Source organism: Maniola hyperantus, chromosome 14 (genome assembly GCF_902806685.2).
Source record: "Maniola hyperantus chromosome 14, iAphHyp1.2, whole genome shotgun sequence".
NCBI lineage: Eukaryota > Metazoa > Arthropoda > Insecta > Lepidoptera > Nymphalidae > Maniola > Maniola hyperantus.
The window spans coordinates 1,141,570-1,160,591 of record NC_048549.1 but is presented as its reverse complement, the minus strand read 5'-3'; the positions used below and the strand labels follow the sequence as shown (position 1 = coordinate 1,160,591).

At 36.6% G+C, this 19,022-nt stretch overlaps 2 protein-coding genes across 3 annotated transcripts in view; one reads left to right on the top strand and one right to left on the bottom strand.

Moving 5' to 3' along the window:
- LOC117988377 (sperm-associated antigen 7 homolog) overlaps positions 1–19,022 on the bottom strand; it is a 396,860-nt gene that overhangs the window by 340,752 nt on the left and 37,086 nt on the right. The window lies entirely within an intron of this gene.
- Positions 405–17,740, top strand: LOC117988360 (uncharacterized). Of its 2 annotated transcripts, XM_034975491.2 has the most exons (11): positions 405–594; positions 678–1,365; positions 3,103–3,165; positions 6,043–6,190; positions 7,089–7,207; positions 7,939–8,175; positions 8,616–8,772; positions 14,162–14,301; positions 14,770–14,869; positions 16,369–16,443; positions 17,298–17,740. In XM_034975491.2, coding segments are annotated over exons 1-11 (2,070 nt in total). In that variant the 5' UTR covers positions 405–592; the 3' UTR covers positions 17,639–17,740. The 2 variants fall into 2 exon arrangements, with proteins under 2 accessions (XP_034831382.1, XP_034831383.1); XM_034975492.2 differs by lacking the exon at positions 3,103–3,165 and having other exon boundaries at positions 406–594.

Sequence of the window (19,022 nt, the reverse complement as noted above, 5' to 3'; positions counted from 1 at the left end):
TTGATCAATACGTAAATGTTGTTAGCCATTTGGACACAATATATCGATTAAACTAGGGATAGGTAATTTGTATAATGTTAAATTTTTACTTTGTATTTAACTTTTTAGTTCAAACTCATTCAAACTTTAAAAACAACCTAATCATTTTCCTTTACCTACTGAACCCTTTAAAATCAATTGAATTTCCCGCGCAATTTCATTCCGATTTCATCTTCATTCATAAAATGTATTCTTCGAAACTAATCATTCTAAAGATCAAAAAATAATTAGGAAATTTGTAAGTTTTAAAATTAACGCTAAAATGATTTATTATTAGAGTTCACCATGAGTTAACAAATTAATTGGATTACACCATTATCACGTCACATCCGTGCGCACGTCAATCAATAAAATAACGGGCTGCCAACATAAAAATTAAACAAAGAGGAATATGGCGGCTTTATAACGCTTGGCCAAGCCGTGTCAAAAAGAAAATCTAATTGAAATAAACAATAGAACGTTGTTTATTAAGTGAGAAATAAGTGATATAGTTGCTCTAAGAATATTTTTGTGTGATTTAGTGGTGTGATACTTATCAGAAGACTGTAAAAACATGTAAGTTGAAAACCAATTTTTTGCTCCAAACCTCTTTGCTTTTTGGCTTATACGGGTTTGTAAGAGTTTTTTGTTTTGAATAGGTTTGACGATAGACGTGGTGGTCGCGGCGGTCGTGGGGGTGGAGGGACAAGAGGCCGCGGTGGCAGTCGAGGTGGTATGGGTTCCCGAAGCGGGGACAGATCTCAAGAGAGAGGCACCCGTTTTGGCGGGGGCAGTGGCGGTAGAGGCCGGGACTCCAGCCGAGGAGGTGGCCGGGGCGGGCGCGACAACAGCCGTGATTTACGCGATGAGTTTCCACGAAAGTTCGGCAAAAATGACCAACCGGGCGGTAATCTACGCAAAATACGCTGGGATGGCATACAACTCACTCCATTCCAGAAAAACTTTTATGTGCCCCATCCAAATGTGCAACGGCGACCAATGTCTGAAGTGGAAGCTTATCGTAGCCAGCACCAGATCACAGTGAACGGGCGGGACGTGCCAGCGCCGAGCATTTATTTCGAGGAAGGCGGATTCCCTGACTATGCTATGAAGGAGATTCTTAAACAAGGTTTTCCCAACCCGACTCCGATCCAAGCTCAGGGTTGGCCGATAGCTCTATCGGGGCGAGATATGGTTGGAATAGCTCAAACTGGTTCTGGGAAGACATTGGCATACATTTTGCCAGCAATAGTTCATATAATTAACCAGCCGAGGCTTTTGCGAGACGAAGGCCCAATTGTTCTTGTGTTGGCGCCAACAAGAGAGCTCGCACAGCAAATTCAGCAGGTAATTACAATTATTCACTAATTATGTATGTATGTATATACTTTATTGCACCACAGAAACACAAATGACAGGTTACAAAAAGAAATCTTAATAAGTAGGTACAAAAAGGCGGTCTTATCGCTAAATAGCGATCTCTTCCAGACAACCTTCACGCTAGGGAGAAAACGAACAAATGGACAATGGGAGGAGGGAGGATGGACAATCTAATTATTTATAATTTTAACACCTATTTTCTCATGGGAATGCCCAAACAATCAGATTTTAGATCTGACACAACTAATCACTTTGTACATACATTTTATGGATTCTTTCACATGGAAAGTTTTCCAAAGTTTGTACTTAATACATAGTTGTTACAGTGGAAACTCGATTAACCAGACTAATTGTTGTCATTAGGGATTCGGATAATCGAAAATCTGGATAATCGAATGTGTGAAGAAAAGCAGGTTTTGTGCATATTATGTAGTTCACTATAATAGTATTTTCAATTTTCAAAGTAAGATAACTATACTAAGTGGGATATCATATGACAGGCATTCTAAAACAGATTTTTATTAATTTTTATGCATAATAGTTTTTGATTTATCGTACAAATTGGCTGAAAAAATACCAGAGTATAAAACCCTCAATGCGCGAGTCTGACTTGCACTTGGCCGAACAATTTTCGGTTGGTAGTCTGGATAATCGCGAATCCGTATAACTGAGGGCCGGATAATCAAGTTTCCACCGTATGTAAGATTTTGATTTGATCTTATGTGAGAATAGACTTAAATTGTTTGCCTGCCAAGTATGTGTAATGATGGATAGTGAAAGATGTGTGTGCCAAAAGGATTTCTAAAGAGTTTTAGGGTTGATGAGGTAACATCCAGGAAATCTCCATGTAGACATCAAAGTCTGTACCTCTGTGTCTGTTCTCTGTACCCCCTATTTGTTCTTTCACACAAGATTACACATACTTTTTTTCTTTGAAAAGAGCAACTGCTGAGTTTCGTGGCTCTTCTCGGTAGGAAAGGCATTCAGAACCAGTGGTAGATAACTAAATGAATACAAAATAGTGATACAATGTGATAAAGATAAGGATAGGAATGTCACCCTCCACCCTCCACCCTGTCAACTGGATAGGTATGTTGTTGTCTTGAAGTTTTAATTACTTAAACAAATGTGGCTAATTCGGTTGTACACAATCTCTAAACTAAACTAAAATGGCATGTCTAAATCTATTGCTATCCATTTCATAATGTTGCTTGCGGAAAAGGATAGCACTAGATTTAGACCTGTTAATTTAGTTTAGTTTAGAAATTGTGTACAAGAGAATCTACCCCAACAAGATGTCACAATATGGCAGAAAGTCATTTCTATTCTTATTTTAGCATAGTATAACATTATTTTATATAAAATTTTTGTTCCCTGAGTGCTCATTTTGAAGTCCATAATATTTCAGAAACCTTTAGATAAGTAGGTACTAAATGTTTTTTTTAAATAATAGGAAACTGTGAGATGGTGATATAAAAAGAATACTTAGCTGAGTTTGTTGTGGGTTCCTTCTCAGAGCATGGCACATTAGGAACTCTCATAGCTTTAATTTTTTATGTCGAAATGATCAGATATCACCATCAGTTCACTACAGAAATTATTTGATAAATTTTGCGGTTTTGACAAATATTTGCATTAAGTGATAATGATTTGATTTGAAAAGTAAAAATAATATTTTAATTTGTTTTCCATTCCGCCCCCAAGGCTCTGCTTTCGATGAATGGGATAACGGCAGATGTGGATGGAAATCCTAACAACATGGATATAGTAAATTGTTTCAATTCTATTGTATTTTGATGTAGATAGATTACTTCAACCAGGGGTATAACCGATCATCGGTGATCCGAATAGGTTATGAATAGCTAAACTTAGCGATAATAAAACATAGAGTTGTTAAAACCTGTTTAAAAATGTCGTCGACATCCCATCTACTCGCACGAAACATTTTTGGCGTTGGCTAAGGTTTGGAATACTCTTCCACAATATGTCTTTCCCACCAATTACAACCTGGGTATCTTTAAAACAAGAGTAAATAGGTATCTTCTAGGTAAACGTGTCCCATCTTAAGCCGCTTCATCACTTGACCACAATCACACAGTAGGTGTGCTTGTGCTATAATGAATTTTAAAAAAAGCCTGTGGTGGTTTTAACAACTCCATGTTATGTCTTCTCGCCAACTTTAGGTATTTAACTACCTATTCCAATCACTTCTGAACATGCATTTGCATTCAGCATACAACTGTAGTCACGAAAGATGTATAGGAGTAAGTCAAGCGACCCCAATAATTTCAATCAGCTTGCCCCACTTGACTACTACTTTTGTTCAGGACCTCCTTAAAAGCTTCTGGCTCTATGCTTTAACACATACACATGAGACAAATTTTGTTGTGGGCTACTCAAATAATGAGGTAGACCAACTAAACTATGCGCCATGACAAGTAAATTAAAATGTTTTTGTTTTTGGTAACTTTTTTCAACAATTTGGTAGACAATATTTGATTTGAAAAATATATCACAAATCATTGTTAATAAGCTGATTGATCTGCTAAAAACACCTCTGGTTTGGTTACTGGGCCTAACATGTAGAGCTGTGGGAGATAACTTAACAGTGCGATAGACGAAGCAGACATAAGAAATGCCCTAGAACACGTTGTACCAAGCGAGATGTGCTAAATCAACCAAAAACACACTACAAATACAAACGAAAGGTTGCACTTGTCGGTTTGCGCATTTATTCCGACTTAAGCTTAATCTTTACCACCTTGGAAAAGTGGGTGGCTAATGAGCAGTTTCAATATTGAGACTTATCATCCAAGCTGTATGCCGATTGCAATGCATTGCGCGATTACCCCTCAGGCTATGTTCGAAAACCTGTTTTAAAGTAATAAAATAAAAATTGCACTTTTCAACAGTAAAAATAATTTTAAGAACTAATTTTAGGTCTAAGGTTTCTGAACGTAACCTTAACATTTTATATGAGCACCTATTCATCTTTTATATTTTATGTTGACCGTATTTTTAAATATAATGTGGGTTTTTTTTAAAGTATTTATATTTTATTTTATAAAACATCTAGCTTTCATCGTCCATTCGTAGAAGTAGTTTTTGTTTGAAATATATGTTTATTTCGCACAATTAATAGTAGATTTTCTGTACTAATTCTGTTATACACAAAATTAATTTAAAAGTCAAAAATAATACATTAAAAATAAAATTTACAGAATTGATTGTAGTTGTTTTTTTTCCAAAAACAGTTTTTACAGATATATTTTTGATAAAAGGTTTTTAGTTATTATGATTTGGGTAAAACAGAATTACATGTTTTCTTTTTTTAGTTTCTAAATAATTTAACGACTTCCTTTTATTATCATTACAAGTTACTTTATTAGCATTACTGCAATGAAGTTATCTTTTGGTCTTATTAATTCTATTTTTTGTAAAAACATTTGGTTAGTTATATTTTATTTAGTTCAGCTGAAATTTTCTCATAATGGTGCCAATTGAGTGTTACATAAATCTCTAAACAAACATAGGACCATTGTGTAAAGGATAATATTATTACTTTTCGACCTGCCAATTTAGTCAGAGATTTGTCCACAGCCAAATTAGCATCGTTCTATGTAGTAGTTAAATTATATTCTAGTTTCTTGGGTTGTTTTATAGTATTTCTAGCAGAAACACTGTAAAAATAGGTGCTAAAGCTATAGCTTCCTAGGATAGCAATGCTCTTTCGTTGTGCGAGAAAACACTAATTTTATTATTACATCAATGTTACTGTGTCAAAAAAGTTTTCTAAAAAACCGTTATTTAAATAGACAAAAATTCAGAGCCTAGGAAACTAATTGCTGTACAGCCAAAACCAATGATCAATCTATCTGTAATTACTATACCCTATCCGCGGAAAGAAATTAGTATAGCACTCTCTCTGTTACGTAATCCCATACAAACGATAGAGGCAAAAAATCAAAGTGGGCGTTCACCATTTTGAGGCACCAACCAATCACAAACGAAACTATGTTTTCTATTTTAGCGTTTAAATTATGTTTTCTATGTTTATAATGTTTTTTGAAAACATGTTTGTGATTGGTTGGTGGCTCAAAATGGTTAACGCCCACATAGATTTTTGTCTCTATCATTTGTATGGATTATGTAACAGAAAGAGCGCTATACTAACTTCTTGCCACAGATGGTGTATAACAATGCTATTTGTCAAAAAGACTACGATTTTTGACAAAATAATGGTACTGATTCTAACCACAACTTAATTTTAGAGTATTGGCATCCCCTTCCTACCAATGTAATATGAAAAGGACGGATACAGTTTGACAGTCTTACATTTAATTTAGAACTGTCGACCCTCGTGACTTTAGCTGCCAGTCACGAGCCTACTGTTTAAATTTGTAGCGTACACTAAAATTTAGTGTCTTTAAATTTAAAATTCATGTTCCGTCCTTTTTAGCAATGTTAAAAAGAAAGAGATGCAGATTGTCTAAATTTAGTTTAGAGATAAACAAGAGAATTATAACTTACTAAAAACTTATTGAACATTGATACATTACTTTTAGATTGATCATATTTATTTCAGCCGGAGAGTTTTTCTAATATTCATGAACTCATAATTAACATGGAGAAACATTTTGGCAGGTGGCAACCGATTTCGGTCAAAGCGTCCAAGTCCGTAACACGTGCATCTTCGGCGGAGCGCCCAAAGGACCGCAGGGGAGGACCCTGGAGCGAGGCGTGGAGATTGTCATTGCTACACCCGGTAGACTGATTGACTTCTTGGAGAAAGGTGAGTTTGGTTTAGTTATACTTCTAAACTATGATAGGTTAGGACGTCTGTCTCCTAATTGGAGGTTGGAGGTCGATCCCGGGCACGCACCTCTAACATTTCAGAGTAACAGTACGCGGCCAAAAGTGTTGAACATCTATCTTTAGAAAGAGACAGTCGACTAATTTCGGCTTCGTAGAGCGTTATCTCTGTCGCAAACTACCCATGTGACGTTTTGTCAGTCGTTGTTCAAGTGCGTTGGAGTACGGTCGCGTCCAGTTTAAAATAAATAATTAAATTAAATAGCTTTTGTTTTAAGTTTACATAATTAATTATCATCACTGTATCATCTTATAAATCCAACAACTGATGACCCAAAAGTGTACAATAGTACCTACTTTGACTAAGTGATTTAACTTTGACTTTGAATCCATCCTTGGTAAATGTGAAGTAACTGCTGATAATTTTTTAGGGTTCCGTACCTCAAAAGGAAAAACGGAACCCTTATAGGATCACTTTGTTGTCTGTCCGTCTGTCTTTCAAGAAACGTGAATCATGAAATTTGGCAGGTAGGTAGATCTTATAGCTGACTTTTGGGGAAAAATCTGAAAAACGTGAATTTAGGGTTAGATCACACAAAAAAAATCAAAGTGTGGTCATGAACTAATAATTAGTATTTTCAACTTTCGAAGTGAGTGAGACTATATCAAGTGGGGTATCATATGAAAGGTCTTCACCTGTACATTCTAAAACAGATTTTTATTCATTTTTATGCATCATAGTTTTTGAATTACCGTGCAAAATGTCGAAAAATACGACTGTAGTACGGAACCCTCATTGCGCGAGCTTGACTCGCACTTGACCGGTTTTTTTTCATTGTTGATACCTGTCGAAAATACTACAATTTTTTTTGTCCCAGATACAACAAATCTCCGTCGCTGCACATATCTGGTGCTGGATGAGGCGGACAGGATGTTGGACATGGGCTTTGAGCCTCAGATCAGGAAGATTATAGAGCAGATCAGGCCCGACCGACAAGTGAGTTTCTTTTTATAGAATCTAGGTATGTCTTTTTATAGAATCTAGGTATGAGTAGTCTAAAATAGGACAATGGTGCTGATTCTCAACACACCTAAAATTTAGAGTATTTGCATCTTCTTACTAATGTAATATGAAAAGGACAGACACAGTTTGACAGTTTTAAATTTAATTTAGAGCCGTCAAACCTCGTGACTTTAGCTGCCAGTCGCGAGCCTGTGGTTTAAATTCGTAGTGTGCACTAAAATTTAGTCTTAATGTAAAATTCATGTTCCGTCCTTGTTTAGCAATATTAAAGAGAAAAAGATGCAGATACTCTGAATTTACTTTAGAGAAAGACAAGAGAATCGCCGCCAATGGCCTGGGTAGCTTACTTACTTTTGTCTTTCTTTTTTAATAATTGGTGTAGTACAGTAAAGCATAATTATTGCATTCAGTCATGACTCCGTCTGTGAATGCCTGGTTCGAAATATTCGTGTTCTGGATCCATAAGTTCAGACTAGCACTAGACCTGTTGTTGCTAAAAATGCCAAAATATACCATATGGCTTGGCCTAGCCTGGCAAGGAAAGACCTTGTAAAACAAATGAAGTATGCTGTACATTCCTGCACCTAGGATCAAGTAACATTAATAGAACTTGTCATCCTCTTTTTTCTAAAGAATTTTCACGTTTGTAGCGAACTTCGCCTTTTTCAATATTTAGGTGGGATTATTTGTTGCTCAATTCCTAGGTCCTGATGTGGTCTGCCACCTGGCCTAAGGAAGTCCAAAACCTTGCGGAGGAATTCCTCCACGATTATATCCAGATTAACATTGGCTCACTCTCTCTGTCTGCCAACCACAACATCCTCCAGATAGTAGATGTTTGTGAGGAGTGGGAGAAGAATGACAAGCTACTCACGCTGCTGACTGAAATTTCCTCGGAGGAAGAGACCAAGACTATCATCTTTGCTGAAACCAAGAGAAAGGTAAGTTTTCCTAAAATGGTACCTTAACATTCCCCCGCCCTTAAAAGAAGTAGGGTCGGGGCCCCGGTTTTGGCCACTGACCTACTTCTGGACCTTTTGAACTTTGAAATGATATTAAATAAAACATTGTCTAGCAAGATATTTCATTTTTCTACAAACCGAAGGCCAATTTTCACCAAATTAATAATCACCAAACTTTTTTGTGCCTACTAGGTTAGGATTTTTGCTAAAGGTCCAAGATATTACACCACGCTCATATGAAATATACACTCAAACATGTAGGGTAAAATAAGTCTTGTGAATCATAGATTTATTCCAAAACACTATTAAGAAAAGTTGTCAACAAGCTATAGGCAACTAAATGACAGTCAACATGAGTCTTCTCACAGTGTGCATTTTTGAAATTTTTTTTTACTTGAGAGTGATTTTCCAATTTTCAGGTAGATGAAATAACAAAAACTATCAACCGAGCGGGATGGCGCGCTCTCGCTATCCATGGCGACAAAAACCAACAGGATCGCGACTACGTGTTGCAACAGTTCCGCAACTCCCGCGCTGGAGTACTTGTGGCCACTGATGTCGCCGCGCGGGGTCTTGGTAACTATACCACACCAACACTCAAAACACCTTACACTAGGCAACACTCGAAACATCCACAGACCAAACCGAATATCTTTGAGTATTCAGTCAGAATAAGAAGATAAAAAACTGTATAATATGAACTTATTCTGACTGATGTGCTTTGTTTATCCGATAAAAGTATCAAATAATTAAAATTGGCAACGAAGGGATCGTGTAAAAAAATTAAATGTATTTTTCAAAACTTATTTTGAAAAGAAATATGCAGGCAATTTATGTAGAAAGTATTTTCTAAATGTGTGTTCACTGTAAGTGCCCAGAAGTTTTCAATATCTTATGTTTGTGCCACCGTATTAGTTAACAAAGAAATAAAAGTGAAAGGTGGTGATAATTCCCGCCAAAGATGTTATCGAATATTGATGGAAATATACGCAAACCAAAAAGGATACATCCAAAGTACTAAAAATATGTTTTGTTATAATGCTGCGTAGATTATGTTCTCAAGATAGTTTTTGTTGAATGGAAATTTACGTGTTAGGGTAGATTTCTTTTTTTTTTGTTCCTTAATTGACGATATTATTGATTTTAATGTCAATACACAGTTTGCGAATATTTCACAAATATAGAGAAAAGGCATCAAACAAAAGATCAATATAAGACAGTTGCGAGGTTTTTTAACTGCTGGCCCGCTAAGCTAAATACCCTCGCACTGTAGCCGCCGGGGTGTGAGGTCTAAGACGTGTCAGGAGCGTAGCCTGGCTTTGATACCATTGCTAAGTGATTTGTGAACGAAAGGGTGCATTCGGCCTGAGCATAGATCTGATACGACTCGTCCTAAAATATCCTTGAAATTGGCCGAAACTTACGTCCAAACATTTTCATGAAATTGTCTAAATTGTCGTCTAAAAATCTCCATCTCAAATTCTCCAAAAATTTCTATAAATGTTTGAGGTATTATCTAAATATATGTATTTACAGAAATCTCTTTTGAATTGTCCATAAAATTAGCGAAATTGCCCAAATTGCCGTCGACAAATAATTTGTTTGTCGAATAAGTTTTTCTGAAAACCGTAATTTGGTTGGACAGGATCAAATATTAATATCAGGTAACTCGCCGAAAATCTTCACGAAATAATTCTCCTTAGCGATGCGATGAAAAACTTGAAACTGGAGATTCTGCGAGAACAAAAGAATTGAAAGATTATTCAGAAATTTTCCAGATTCAAATTCGAATGTGTGGACGCAACATCGAGCATTTATATGCTCTACGAGGCTTACTCGTTTAGCTATAAGCTCTATGCGCAATGCCTCAGCACTAACTGCAAAACTTTTGTAACGTGTTTTGTAAAAAAATCTTTTCTGCTCAATTACAAGACACTACATAATAAAATATATCTATCTGTGTACGGCCAATTTTTTGAAATGTAACCCTGGAATATGCTAATGAAGGAAGATTCAACTTTTCTGTGGATTTGTGATGAAAAATTTAAAGGCAATAACTATCTTTAATTAATTAGATAATAATTCTTTATTATAACACCCTAATTTTACTGTTTATACGGTGAATTTGATATCAGGGAAAGAAACTCTGTGATATCTTTAAGAAATTCATCCAAAAAAATATATTATGATGTTGGAATCCAAAACTCAGGATTTGTTATTGCAATAAAATATAATTGGCTTAAAAATGTAGGATTTAAAAATTCCACATGAAAATTATATGACATAAACTTCTAAAAAGGCAGCTTTTGGTTCCAGTATTCACTACAATTGAGGAATATCTAAAATTATAAATGTGTTTTTAAATAGGGCCACGAGATATTTTCAGCTGTAGGGATGCAGATTCAAATCACACAAGTTGTGATCATCACATTGCTACAATCGAAATTGCTGTGATTGGCTGAATTTGCTGTAACTGTGCATTTTAGACAATAGCAATAGTGTCAGCCAATCAGACATGAATGCGATCGTCACACTGTTATATTATGTTAACGGTATAGGCACTGTGAATATTGGAACATACAAGAGGCACACGTAAATGACACAGCAATGGTCCCATTACGCCATTTAGAGATGTTCCTTGGCCATGGCAACTAGTACCCTATCGACTATCGAGCCTTTCGTATCCGCGACTGTAATGTCCTATATCCGCCAGTCGCCACTTGTTTTGTGTTAGTAGGAAGTACTGTGATTAATACACATTTACGGTACCTTTATTATATTTAGATTTAGGGGCCGTTTATTTATTTCGTAAGACATTTTAATTATAAAGCATAAAATTCTACAATATTATGTTATAATCCAAAGCTAAATTGCATCGCGACGCATCATGATTAGCCTAAGCAATTCTCATAAATGCCAAAAACTTTATTAGGCAAAAGCCAACTTTCGGCTTTTGCCTATTGAATTTTTGGTCCAAAGCCGAAACTCAATTGTATCAATCCTGCTTTGGACTTGACCTGAATTATGTGTTTGGACTTTTGACAGTGAATTTTTGATGTATTCTTGGGGTGTCTAAATTCTTGGTCCAAAACCGGAACTCAACTTTACCAACCCGGTTTTGGACATGTCCTGCGTTACATATTGAATGCACCACATCTTAGCACCTTTAATAAAGCAATAATTTAATCAGTTTAATATTTATTTTATCTGAAAGTAATCAAACTTCTTACGAAATAAATGAATGACCTCATGTAATACAGACTCTACGGATACGGCGGCCACTTTCTAAAGTGACGAAAAAGTTCACAGTAAAAGTGACGAAAGTAAATTACTGTAAGGTCACACTAGAGTTTTGTTTAACTTCTTCTATCGCCTTCCTGCACACTACGATGTCCACAGAATTCTAAATAAATTAACAGAAATGGTATCTGCGTTATTTAATATCGGGAACGTGTCTCCGATTTGTAGCTACTTCCACATATGGACCAAATTCGAGAACGAACGTAAATTAAGCTATAATGCAACGCCAATACGTCTTTTGTTATAACAACGGGCGGTGACAATATCTTTTACCAATTCTATGCTAATTCTGAATTCTGTAGCCTAGTCTGACCTTACGGTGAAAACCACCATAGGGTACAATAAGTCCAGGCCAAATGATTATGAAAAATTTCCATGACTGACTCGGCATTTATTTTCGTTTTCATTGCAGAGGCGCATGCGTGCAGAGATATGGGCTAACTTTGCGGTGTGTTGCTGACTGCGCGTGATACATGATACATTATGATACAGTGTGATATGATACAGATCACATATAAATGATATGATAGTGATGACAGCTAGTGTCAGCGCACACTGTTAGAGCATGCTGCCTCTAAAAATGGAATTTGGGGAATTCATGGTCTTGCAAATTGTAAAAGTAAAATTTTTTTGGGGGTTTTTGGGCTGTCTGTAAAATACCCTAATCTATATTCTAAAAGTCATACTTGCCAATTAAGTATATGTTCTTTCTTTGTATCTACGATTTAGGGCTTTCATAGGATTCGCATAAACTCGGTTTTTGGGGTATGGGGTTTATAAACTGTGGTACCCTGTTTAAAATTTAAAAAAAAAAATTGCATTGTCAACAAATTATTTTATCATTAATGCTTATAATTATGCGTTTATCTCTTTCGCACGCTTACAAATATACCTATTGCTCCCTCGCTTCAAGAAACAGCACCTGTTAAATTCGTATTTTATAGACAGCCCAATTTTATTAAAACTAGTGTTTTTAAGAAATCCAGATTTTTACAACGGCAAGACCAAATAAAAGCTATTAAAATATTACATTAGCAATATTTGCTCAGTTACATGTCATGAGAGATTTGATTACGAACAAAACTAAAAAGCGCTACGCGACCTGACAATTTGTAGAAATTCATATAAATGTGGGATTTACGTAAATCACTTGAGACGCACCGATTGTGATGATCCTCTTGGCCTACACCACTCCGGACACTGATGGGCATAATACAGTTCATTTCCAGCCAATCTGCGGGCTAAACACCGTTGATAAGGTAAATTTAGGTTTTGTTTTGCGGTTTGGGGGAATAATAACCAAAAATACACCGGCGCGGCGTTTTTATTGTGGACTATCGGTGTATCCGATACGCAGTTATCTTTTGTGGAGAAACGGTAACATTAGGTAACAATCTGTAACTTTTGTGGCAACATATATTAACAATTAATAACTTTTTGTTGCCTGATGTTGCTGAGTAACATTTGGAAACGTTGCTCCACAAATGTTACCTACGGTGTGGATGCACCGTCAGCCGTACCAGGGGGAGATCTATAGAGCGCACTCTGACTTAGCTTAGACTTAAGGCAGAGTTAAAACGAGACAGAGCTATATCTATCACATAAATCTATCTCGTTTTAACTCAATTTTAATTCTGAACAAAGTCAAAGTGCGCTCTATAGATCTCAGCCTCAGAGTCGCTTAATCGTCACTTAAGGCATTCCTTATCCATACTAATTCATGCCTTAAGTAACGATTAAGCGACTCTGATGCGGCCGTGATCGGTTACGCATTCATCCGATCCGAGTCCGTGGAAATACGGATATAAGAAACTCGGATCGAGCTTGGATATTGGTTACGCACTAATCCGATCTCTGATCGTAATCCTAGCTATTCATCTGAATCGATGATGATGTCGGAGAATAAGTCGGAAGTCGGAGCTAGTGCGTAAGCTACCATACAAATATATGACATGACATACCTGCGAAAAAGTAAAGTTTATATACTGACATGCCTGTGAAAAAGTGAAGTTTATATACTGACATACCTATGACTTCTTCGGAACGTATTTTCACGAGTTTAGATCGGATGCAGTGCGTAATCGCCCTAAGAGCCCATGAGGGCCAGTCCTTCGTTATTTTATAAAAGCTGAAAGTTTAAGGGTGAAGACCCTACAAGAGACCTGTGTCCAGCAGTGGACGTCTATCGGCTGTTGATGATGATCACTAGGTCTAGTGCATAATATTTATTGTAGAAGTTCTTTTAAGATACTTATAGGTTTTTCTTTCTTCGAAAGTGTTTATAAAATATCTGTCGTTGCTTAATACTATTTTAGTTATTGTTTCTTTCTATGTTTAAAACAGTTTTTCATTATTTTCATCAAATGCTTTTTAAAGCTCCTACAATCCCAGAAATTATTCCCTCAAACTTAGTTATTTAAATTTTTGAGTGTGTGGAGTTGTACAGTACGCGGCAGAATATATACATCGACCTTTAGAAAGAGGTAGCGTTTTTGTAGAGCATAGTCTCTGCGTAACATTGTGTGAGTGACAAAGACAACGCTCTACAAAGCCGAAATGTCATTCTAGGGTCGATGTTTATTATTTTCTGTCACGTACTGTGTGTAATAAGTTGTGATGTGCGAAGTGAGTAGTACGTGCATAATAACATTCCCTCGCGGTACAGACGTGGAGGACGTGAAGTTCGTGATAAACTACGACTATCCGAACAACTCTGAGGACTACGTGCATCGCATCGGGCGTACGGGCCGCTCGCAGAACACCGGCACTGCGTACACGCTGTTCACACCTAATAACTCCGCCAAGGTACTACTCTTAGCTGGGCTCTTAGCTTAGGGGTTAAGATGCTCTCTATACGGGAGGTCGGGGGTTAGATACCGGGCATACAGCTCTAACTTTTCGAAGCTATGTGCGTTTGAAGCCTAATTTACACGCATAATTTAAGTTGTTTAGTAGTTAACTAAATTTTAACTTAATTTTTAGCGACTTAATGCATGTAAATAGTGAATTCAGTAATAAGTTGCAAGGTAAAATTTAGTGTGCCTATACTGACATACCTGCGAAAAAGTAAAGTTTATATACTGACATACCTGCGAAAAAGTAAAGTTTATATACTGACATACCTGTGAAAAAGTGAAGTTTATGTACTGACATGCCTCTGAAAATAGTAAAGTTTATATACTGACATGTCTGCGAAAAATTAAAGTTTATATACTGACATGCCTGCAAAAAAGTAAAGTTTAGGAAAGGGTTTTATAAAAAATCTTTTTTCAGGCAAAGGACTTGATGTCAGTCCTGCAAGAAGCTAACCAGGTGGTCAATCCGAAATTATTGGAGTTGGCGCAATGCGGAATGGGATTCAAGGGAAAATATGGTAAGATATTATACACACCACTCGCTCGACAATGCCTTACTACAGACCTGTTATCTTATAGTGGACTGTGAATTGGCAAATCACAGTGCTCGAAATCTCCACTCTGCATCAGTGAAAACTGGAGTGACCTTAAATAAAAAAAATTTTTACAAAAAAAAAAAAAACCGACTTCGATACACAAACACTAAAAATTGAAAAATAATTTAATTTATTACCGAATATATTATGTATACAAGAGTTAATATAGTTCCATAATAATACTTTTTGGTGCCGGTGCCAATTAGCTTTAGCTGCGCGAATCGTCTAGACTTCATATTTTTATGAGACTCCACAATGGCACCTCATTGGCACCGACCCCAAAAAATATTATTATGGAACTATATTAACTCTTGTATACATAATATATTCGATAATAAATTAAATTATTTTTCAATTTTTAGTGTTTGTGTATCGAAGTCGGTTTTTATTTTTTTTGTAAAAAAAATTTATTTCACAATTTTTAGTGGTCCTATGGAATTATGCTATGACTGGTTAAAAATCTACTGTTTACTAAGCTATTACACTGATCCCGAGCAATTCACTCTTATCCGTTTAGGAGTTCCAGTATCTATCTTCGAAGATGTTCATCAGATCTTCACCAAATTTAAATGGGACCAACTTTGAAGTATACCCTTTCAAACAAAAAAAGAATTTTCAAAATCGGTCCAGGCGTCTTCGAGTAATTGGGGAACATACATTTAAAAAAAAAGATTCCGACGAATTGAGAACCTCCTCCTTTTTTTGAAGTCGGTTAATAAAATAATATAGCCTTTTATTTTCGAACTTAACCTAACTAATACAATATTAAATGTTTTTTAAAACTAAGCTATATTTATATTTAAATAATATCTGTCCTTGCTGTACTCACGTGTTCAGTCGACGTTAGCCCGACTAGTTTCGAACCCATACGGGGTCCTTTTTCAAGGGAGTCCGTTCGCGCACGCGCCGCAGTTTTGACTGCGGGCCGCGTGCCGCTGCCCGTAGAGCCCGCTGTGAGGGTGGCTGGGGTAGGGGGAGACAGCTGCCGATCGTCTACCGACAGTTCTTACTGATCTTCATCACTGGAACCGTCACCGAAATCCAGGCACGCGGAGCTAATGGTGTCCTGTCCCACGACTGATGCCCTTGTCTTAGCGTCAAGAGTGTCTTTAGAATTTTTGTTGCTAAATAATTTCAACTTTTACTTTTACAAGTTTACAACATTTTTTTAGTTTTAGTTTCTTTGTTTTTGTGATGTTATGTAATTTTTTTTTGTATGCAATAAAGTATGTTTATCTATCTATCTAATGTCTTAGTTTGGTGTGCTCGGTGGCATAGGCTTCCTCCAACTTTCGCCATTGTACTCTGTCTGCTGCAACCCTTGTCCAGAAGGGACCCAAGGTCGTCGTCTTCCCATCTTCCGGTTGGTCCTGTCTCCTGGAGAGTGACCTTAGTAAAAGTTATGCAATGTGTGATTCCAGGTCGTGGCAGATATCGCGACGATGAGGGCGGGCGCGGCGGCGGACGAGGGCGCGGACGCGGAGGCGGGCGCGGAGGTGAGCGCAGTTCACGAACGTTAGGAACGTTAGAAATATCCATACTTCCATATTAATATTATAAATGCGAAACCAAATTTCGTCAAAATCGGTTGAACGGTTTAGCCGTGAAAAGCTAGCAGACAGACAGACACACACACTCACTTTCACATTTATAATATTAGTATGGATTGTAAAAAGTTTCAATGGCTTTTTATGGACCCCTGGTGTGAATACCAGGCATCAACGATAGTCCTCTATTGGAATTGAATTTGTTTTACATATTTTACTATCTTAAATAATTTATTAAATCCTAAACCTTACTTATATTGCATTGATATTTGGACTAATTAACTTAGAACTAACTTTATTACGAAAATTTTAAATATCACATCTTTTTATTTTTACGCACTAACTGCCTACGACACTAATCCCGTTACTACTTCGAAGAGAAAGGAGAAAAGGTATAAAACAATGAAAGCCAATGTAGCTTCAGCGATGGAGTACATTTTCATTGATTTTTTTGGTCCACAAAAATCATTAACTGTGGCCCTACCGCGGTTGTTTGACAGCTACAATGTCACGATCGCAATCATCTCCGATTGGTTAATGCTCGCTTACTATTGGCCACAATGCATTGTTAGAACAATAATCGCACAAATTCAGCCAATCAGAACAATTGAGATTGTAATAATGATTGATGCAGGTTTTAGACAATCTCCCTACAGGTATTACGACTGTACGTATTTAAATTACTAGAATCAATTTCGAGAGCGCGCGTGAACAGTGGACTAAGCAACGTGTGATCAATACCGTTCACTGACGAGGAATAATGAAATCAATAATGAATCAATGAATCCCAAATTCGTTTCCAGGCAGCTCGAGATGGGACAACTCGTCCAACGGCGGAAGCCAGGGCGGCTACGGCCAAGGGTCGGGCTACAACCGACAAGATGGCTACAACACCCGATCCAGCTTCCAGAACCGAGAGAGCGGCGGAGGCTTTAACCGGGACCGCGAGGGAGGCGGCAGCTTCCGGGGCAGAGGGGGAGGTAGAGGAGGGGCCAGGGGGGGACGCGGCGGCGCGGGGGGATTCACCCCAGCGCCGAGCTACGGGCAGGGGCAAGGCTACAGCCAGCCTCCTACCCAAGGGTTCAACAACGTTGCCCCGAGTAGCTATTACAATATGTATTCGCAACCACCCCCCCAACAGTGAGAAAATTAAATAAATTTGTGAGTGGTCATGCAAAAAGGGAGCTAGGCTGAAAATAAGTAATTTCAGGTAAATTGATTTGAAAGTTTGAAATTGTGTACACATGACTCGCCAATAAAAAAATCATTAAAAAAAATAAAGATTCATATTTCAAGCTCAAAGAATCAAAATCACCAAAAAAAAATTTTAACCACTCTAGGTCCCTTTTCGTTTGACCATTTTAATTAAAGATTAATATTCTTTAAGTAATTTTAAGCACCCAATTGTGGTGTAAAATGACCTTATTATTTTCTCTATTAAATTAAAATATTGTTTCCTTTTATTTTTAACAAATGTGTCAGCGATTGTCAAGCTGAGTCTACATTTTTTATCATGTTAATTAACTGAATAATAACGCTTTAAAATGACAATGAGGTGGTTTCCAGGCAACATTCGAGAAAATTTTCATAGGTGGCGCTGTAAACTTCCACCACTAAAGATGAAAAATAATACCCATATCAATATCATCTATGCTTTAAATTTTTAAATTCAAATCGAATGTGAAATTAATTAATTACTCCTATTTATAGTTCACAGATTTTGTGGGAAAGAAACGTAAGGAAAATTGCAGTGCACGCTAGCTCTTACTCTTCATCTATGTCATTGATTGACACGAACTAAACAGTAAAGCATAGATCATATAGATATGGGTATTATTTTGCATCTTTAGTGGTGGTAGTATTCAGCGCCATCTATGAACATTTTCTCGAACGTTGCCTGGAAACCTCCTCATTATATAACATGTACGTTCAGTGTAGACTAAGCTTTTTATGGAGTTATTTCTTTAACTTATTCTGAAGTAACAAAATTATTTTTCAATATTGTAACTCTTGAAAAATGACAATTTCTTTGGACTTATTTAACTATTTTAGTATTTAAATAAAAATACTAATCCAAAGTTGAGGTTATACTTCTACATGTGATGTAGCAAATAAATTTTAGAATAAAGAATTTTAAAAGCACGAATTTCTGAATTTCTCATATCCTTTATAGAGATAAGCGTCGAAAATTAAATCAGGCTTTTTAATTTTATTCTGACTAGTTAAAATAAGAACTGTAGATAAGTTGAGCCAAGACTATGGTGTTATATAACATTGGCAATCAGTTTTATATAACATATATAACATGCCCACAAAATACAAAGTTATAGTTAGTATTATATTTACTTGAAAATGGGACATAGTACAGACTCGTCTTAGAGAAATAATTGTGTAGTGATGGTATTATTTAACATTCCCATTGTTTTTGGACGCTGTTTTTTAAAATGTGCAATTCATCAAATAAAACATTCGAATTATTTGTTGCTTTTTATTTTACAGTTGCAGGAGCCTAAGCTTAGGTATAGCAA

Coding starts and splice junctions, on each gene's coding strand:
- LOC117988360 (XM_034975491.2), top strand. Junction 3,166..6,042: donor ATCCTAACAACATGGATATA/GTAAATTGTTTC, acceptor ACATTTTGGCAG/GTGGCAACCGATTTCGGTCA. Junction 14,302..14,769: donor CACCTAATAACTCCGCCAAG/GTACTACTCTTA, acceptor ATCTTTTTTCAG/GCAAAGGACTTGATGTCAGT.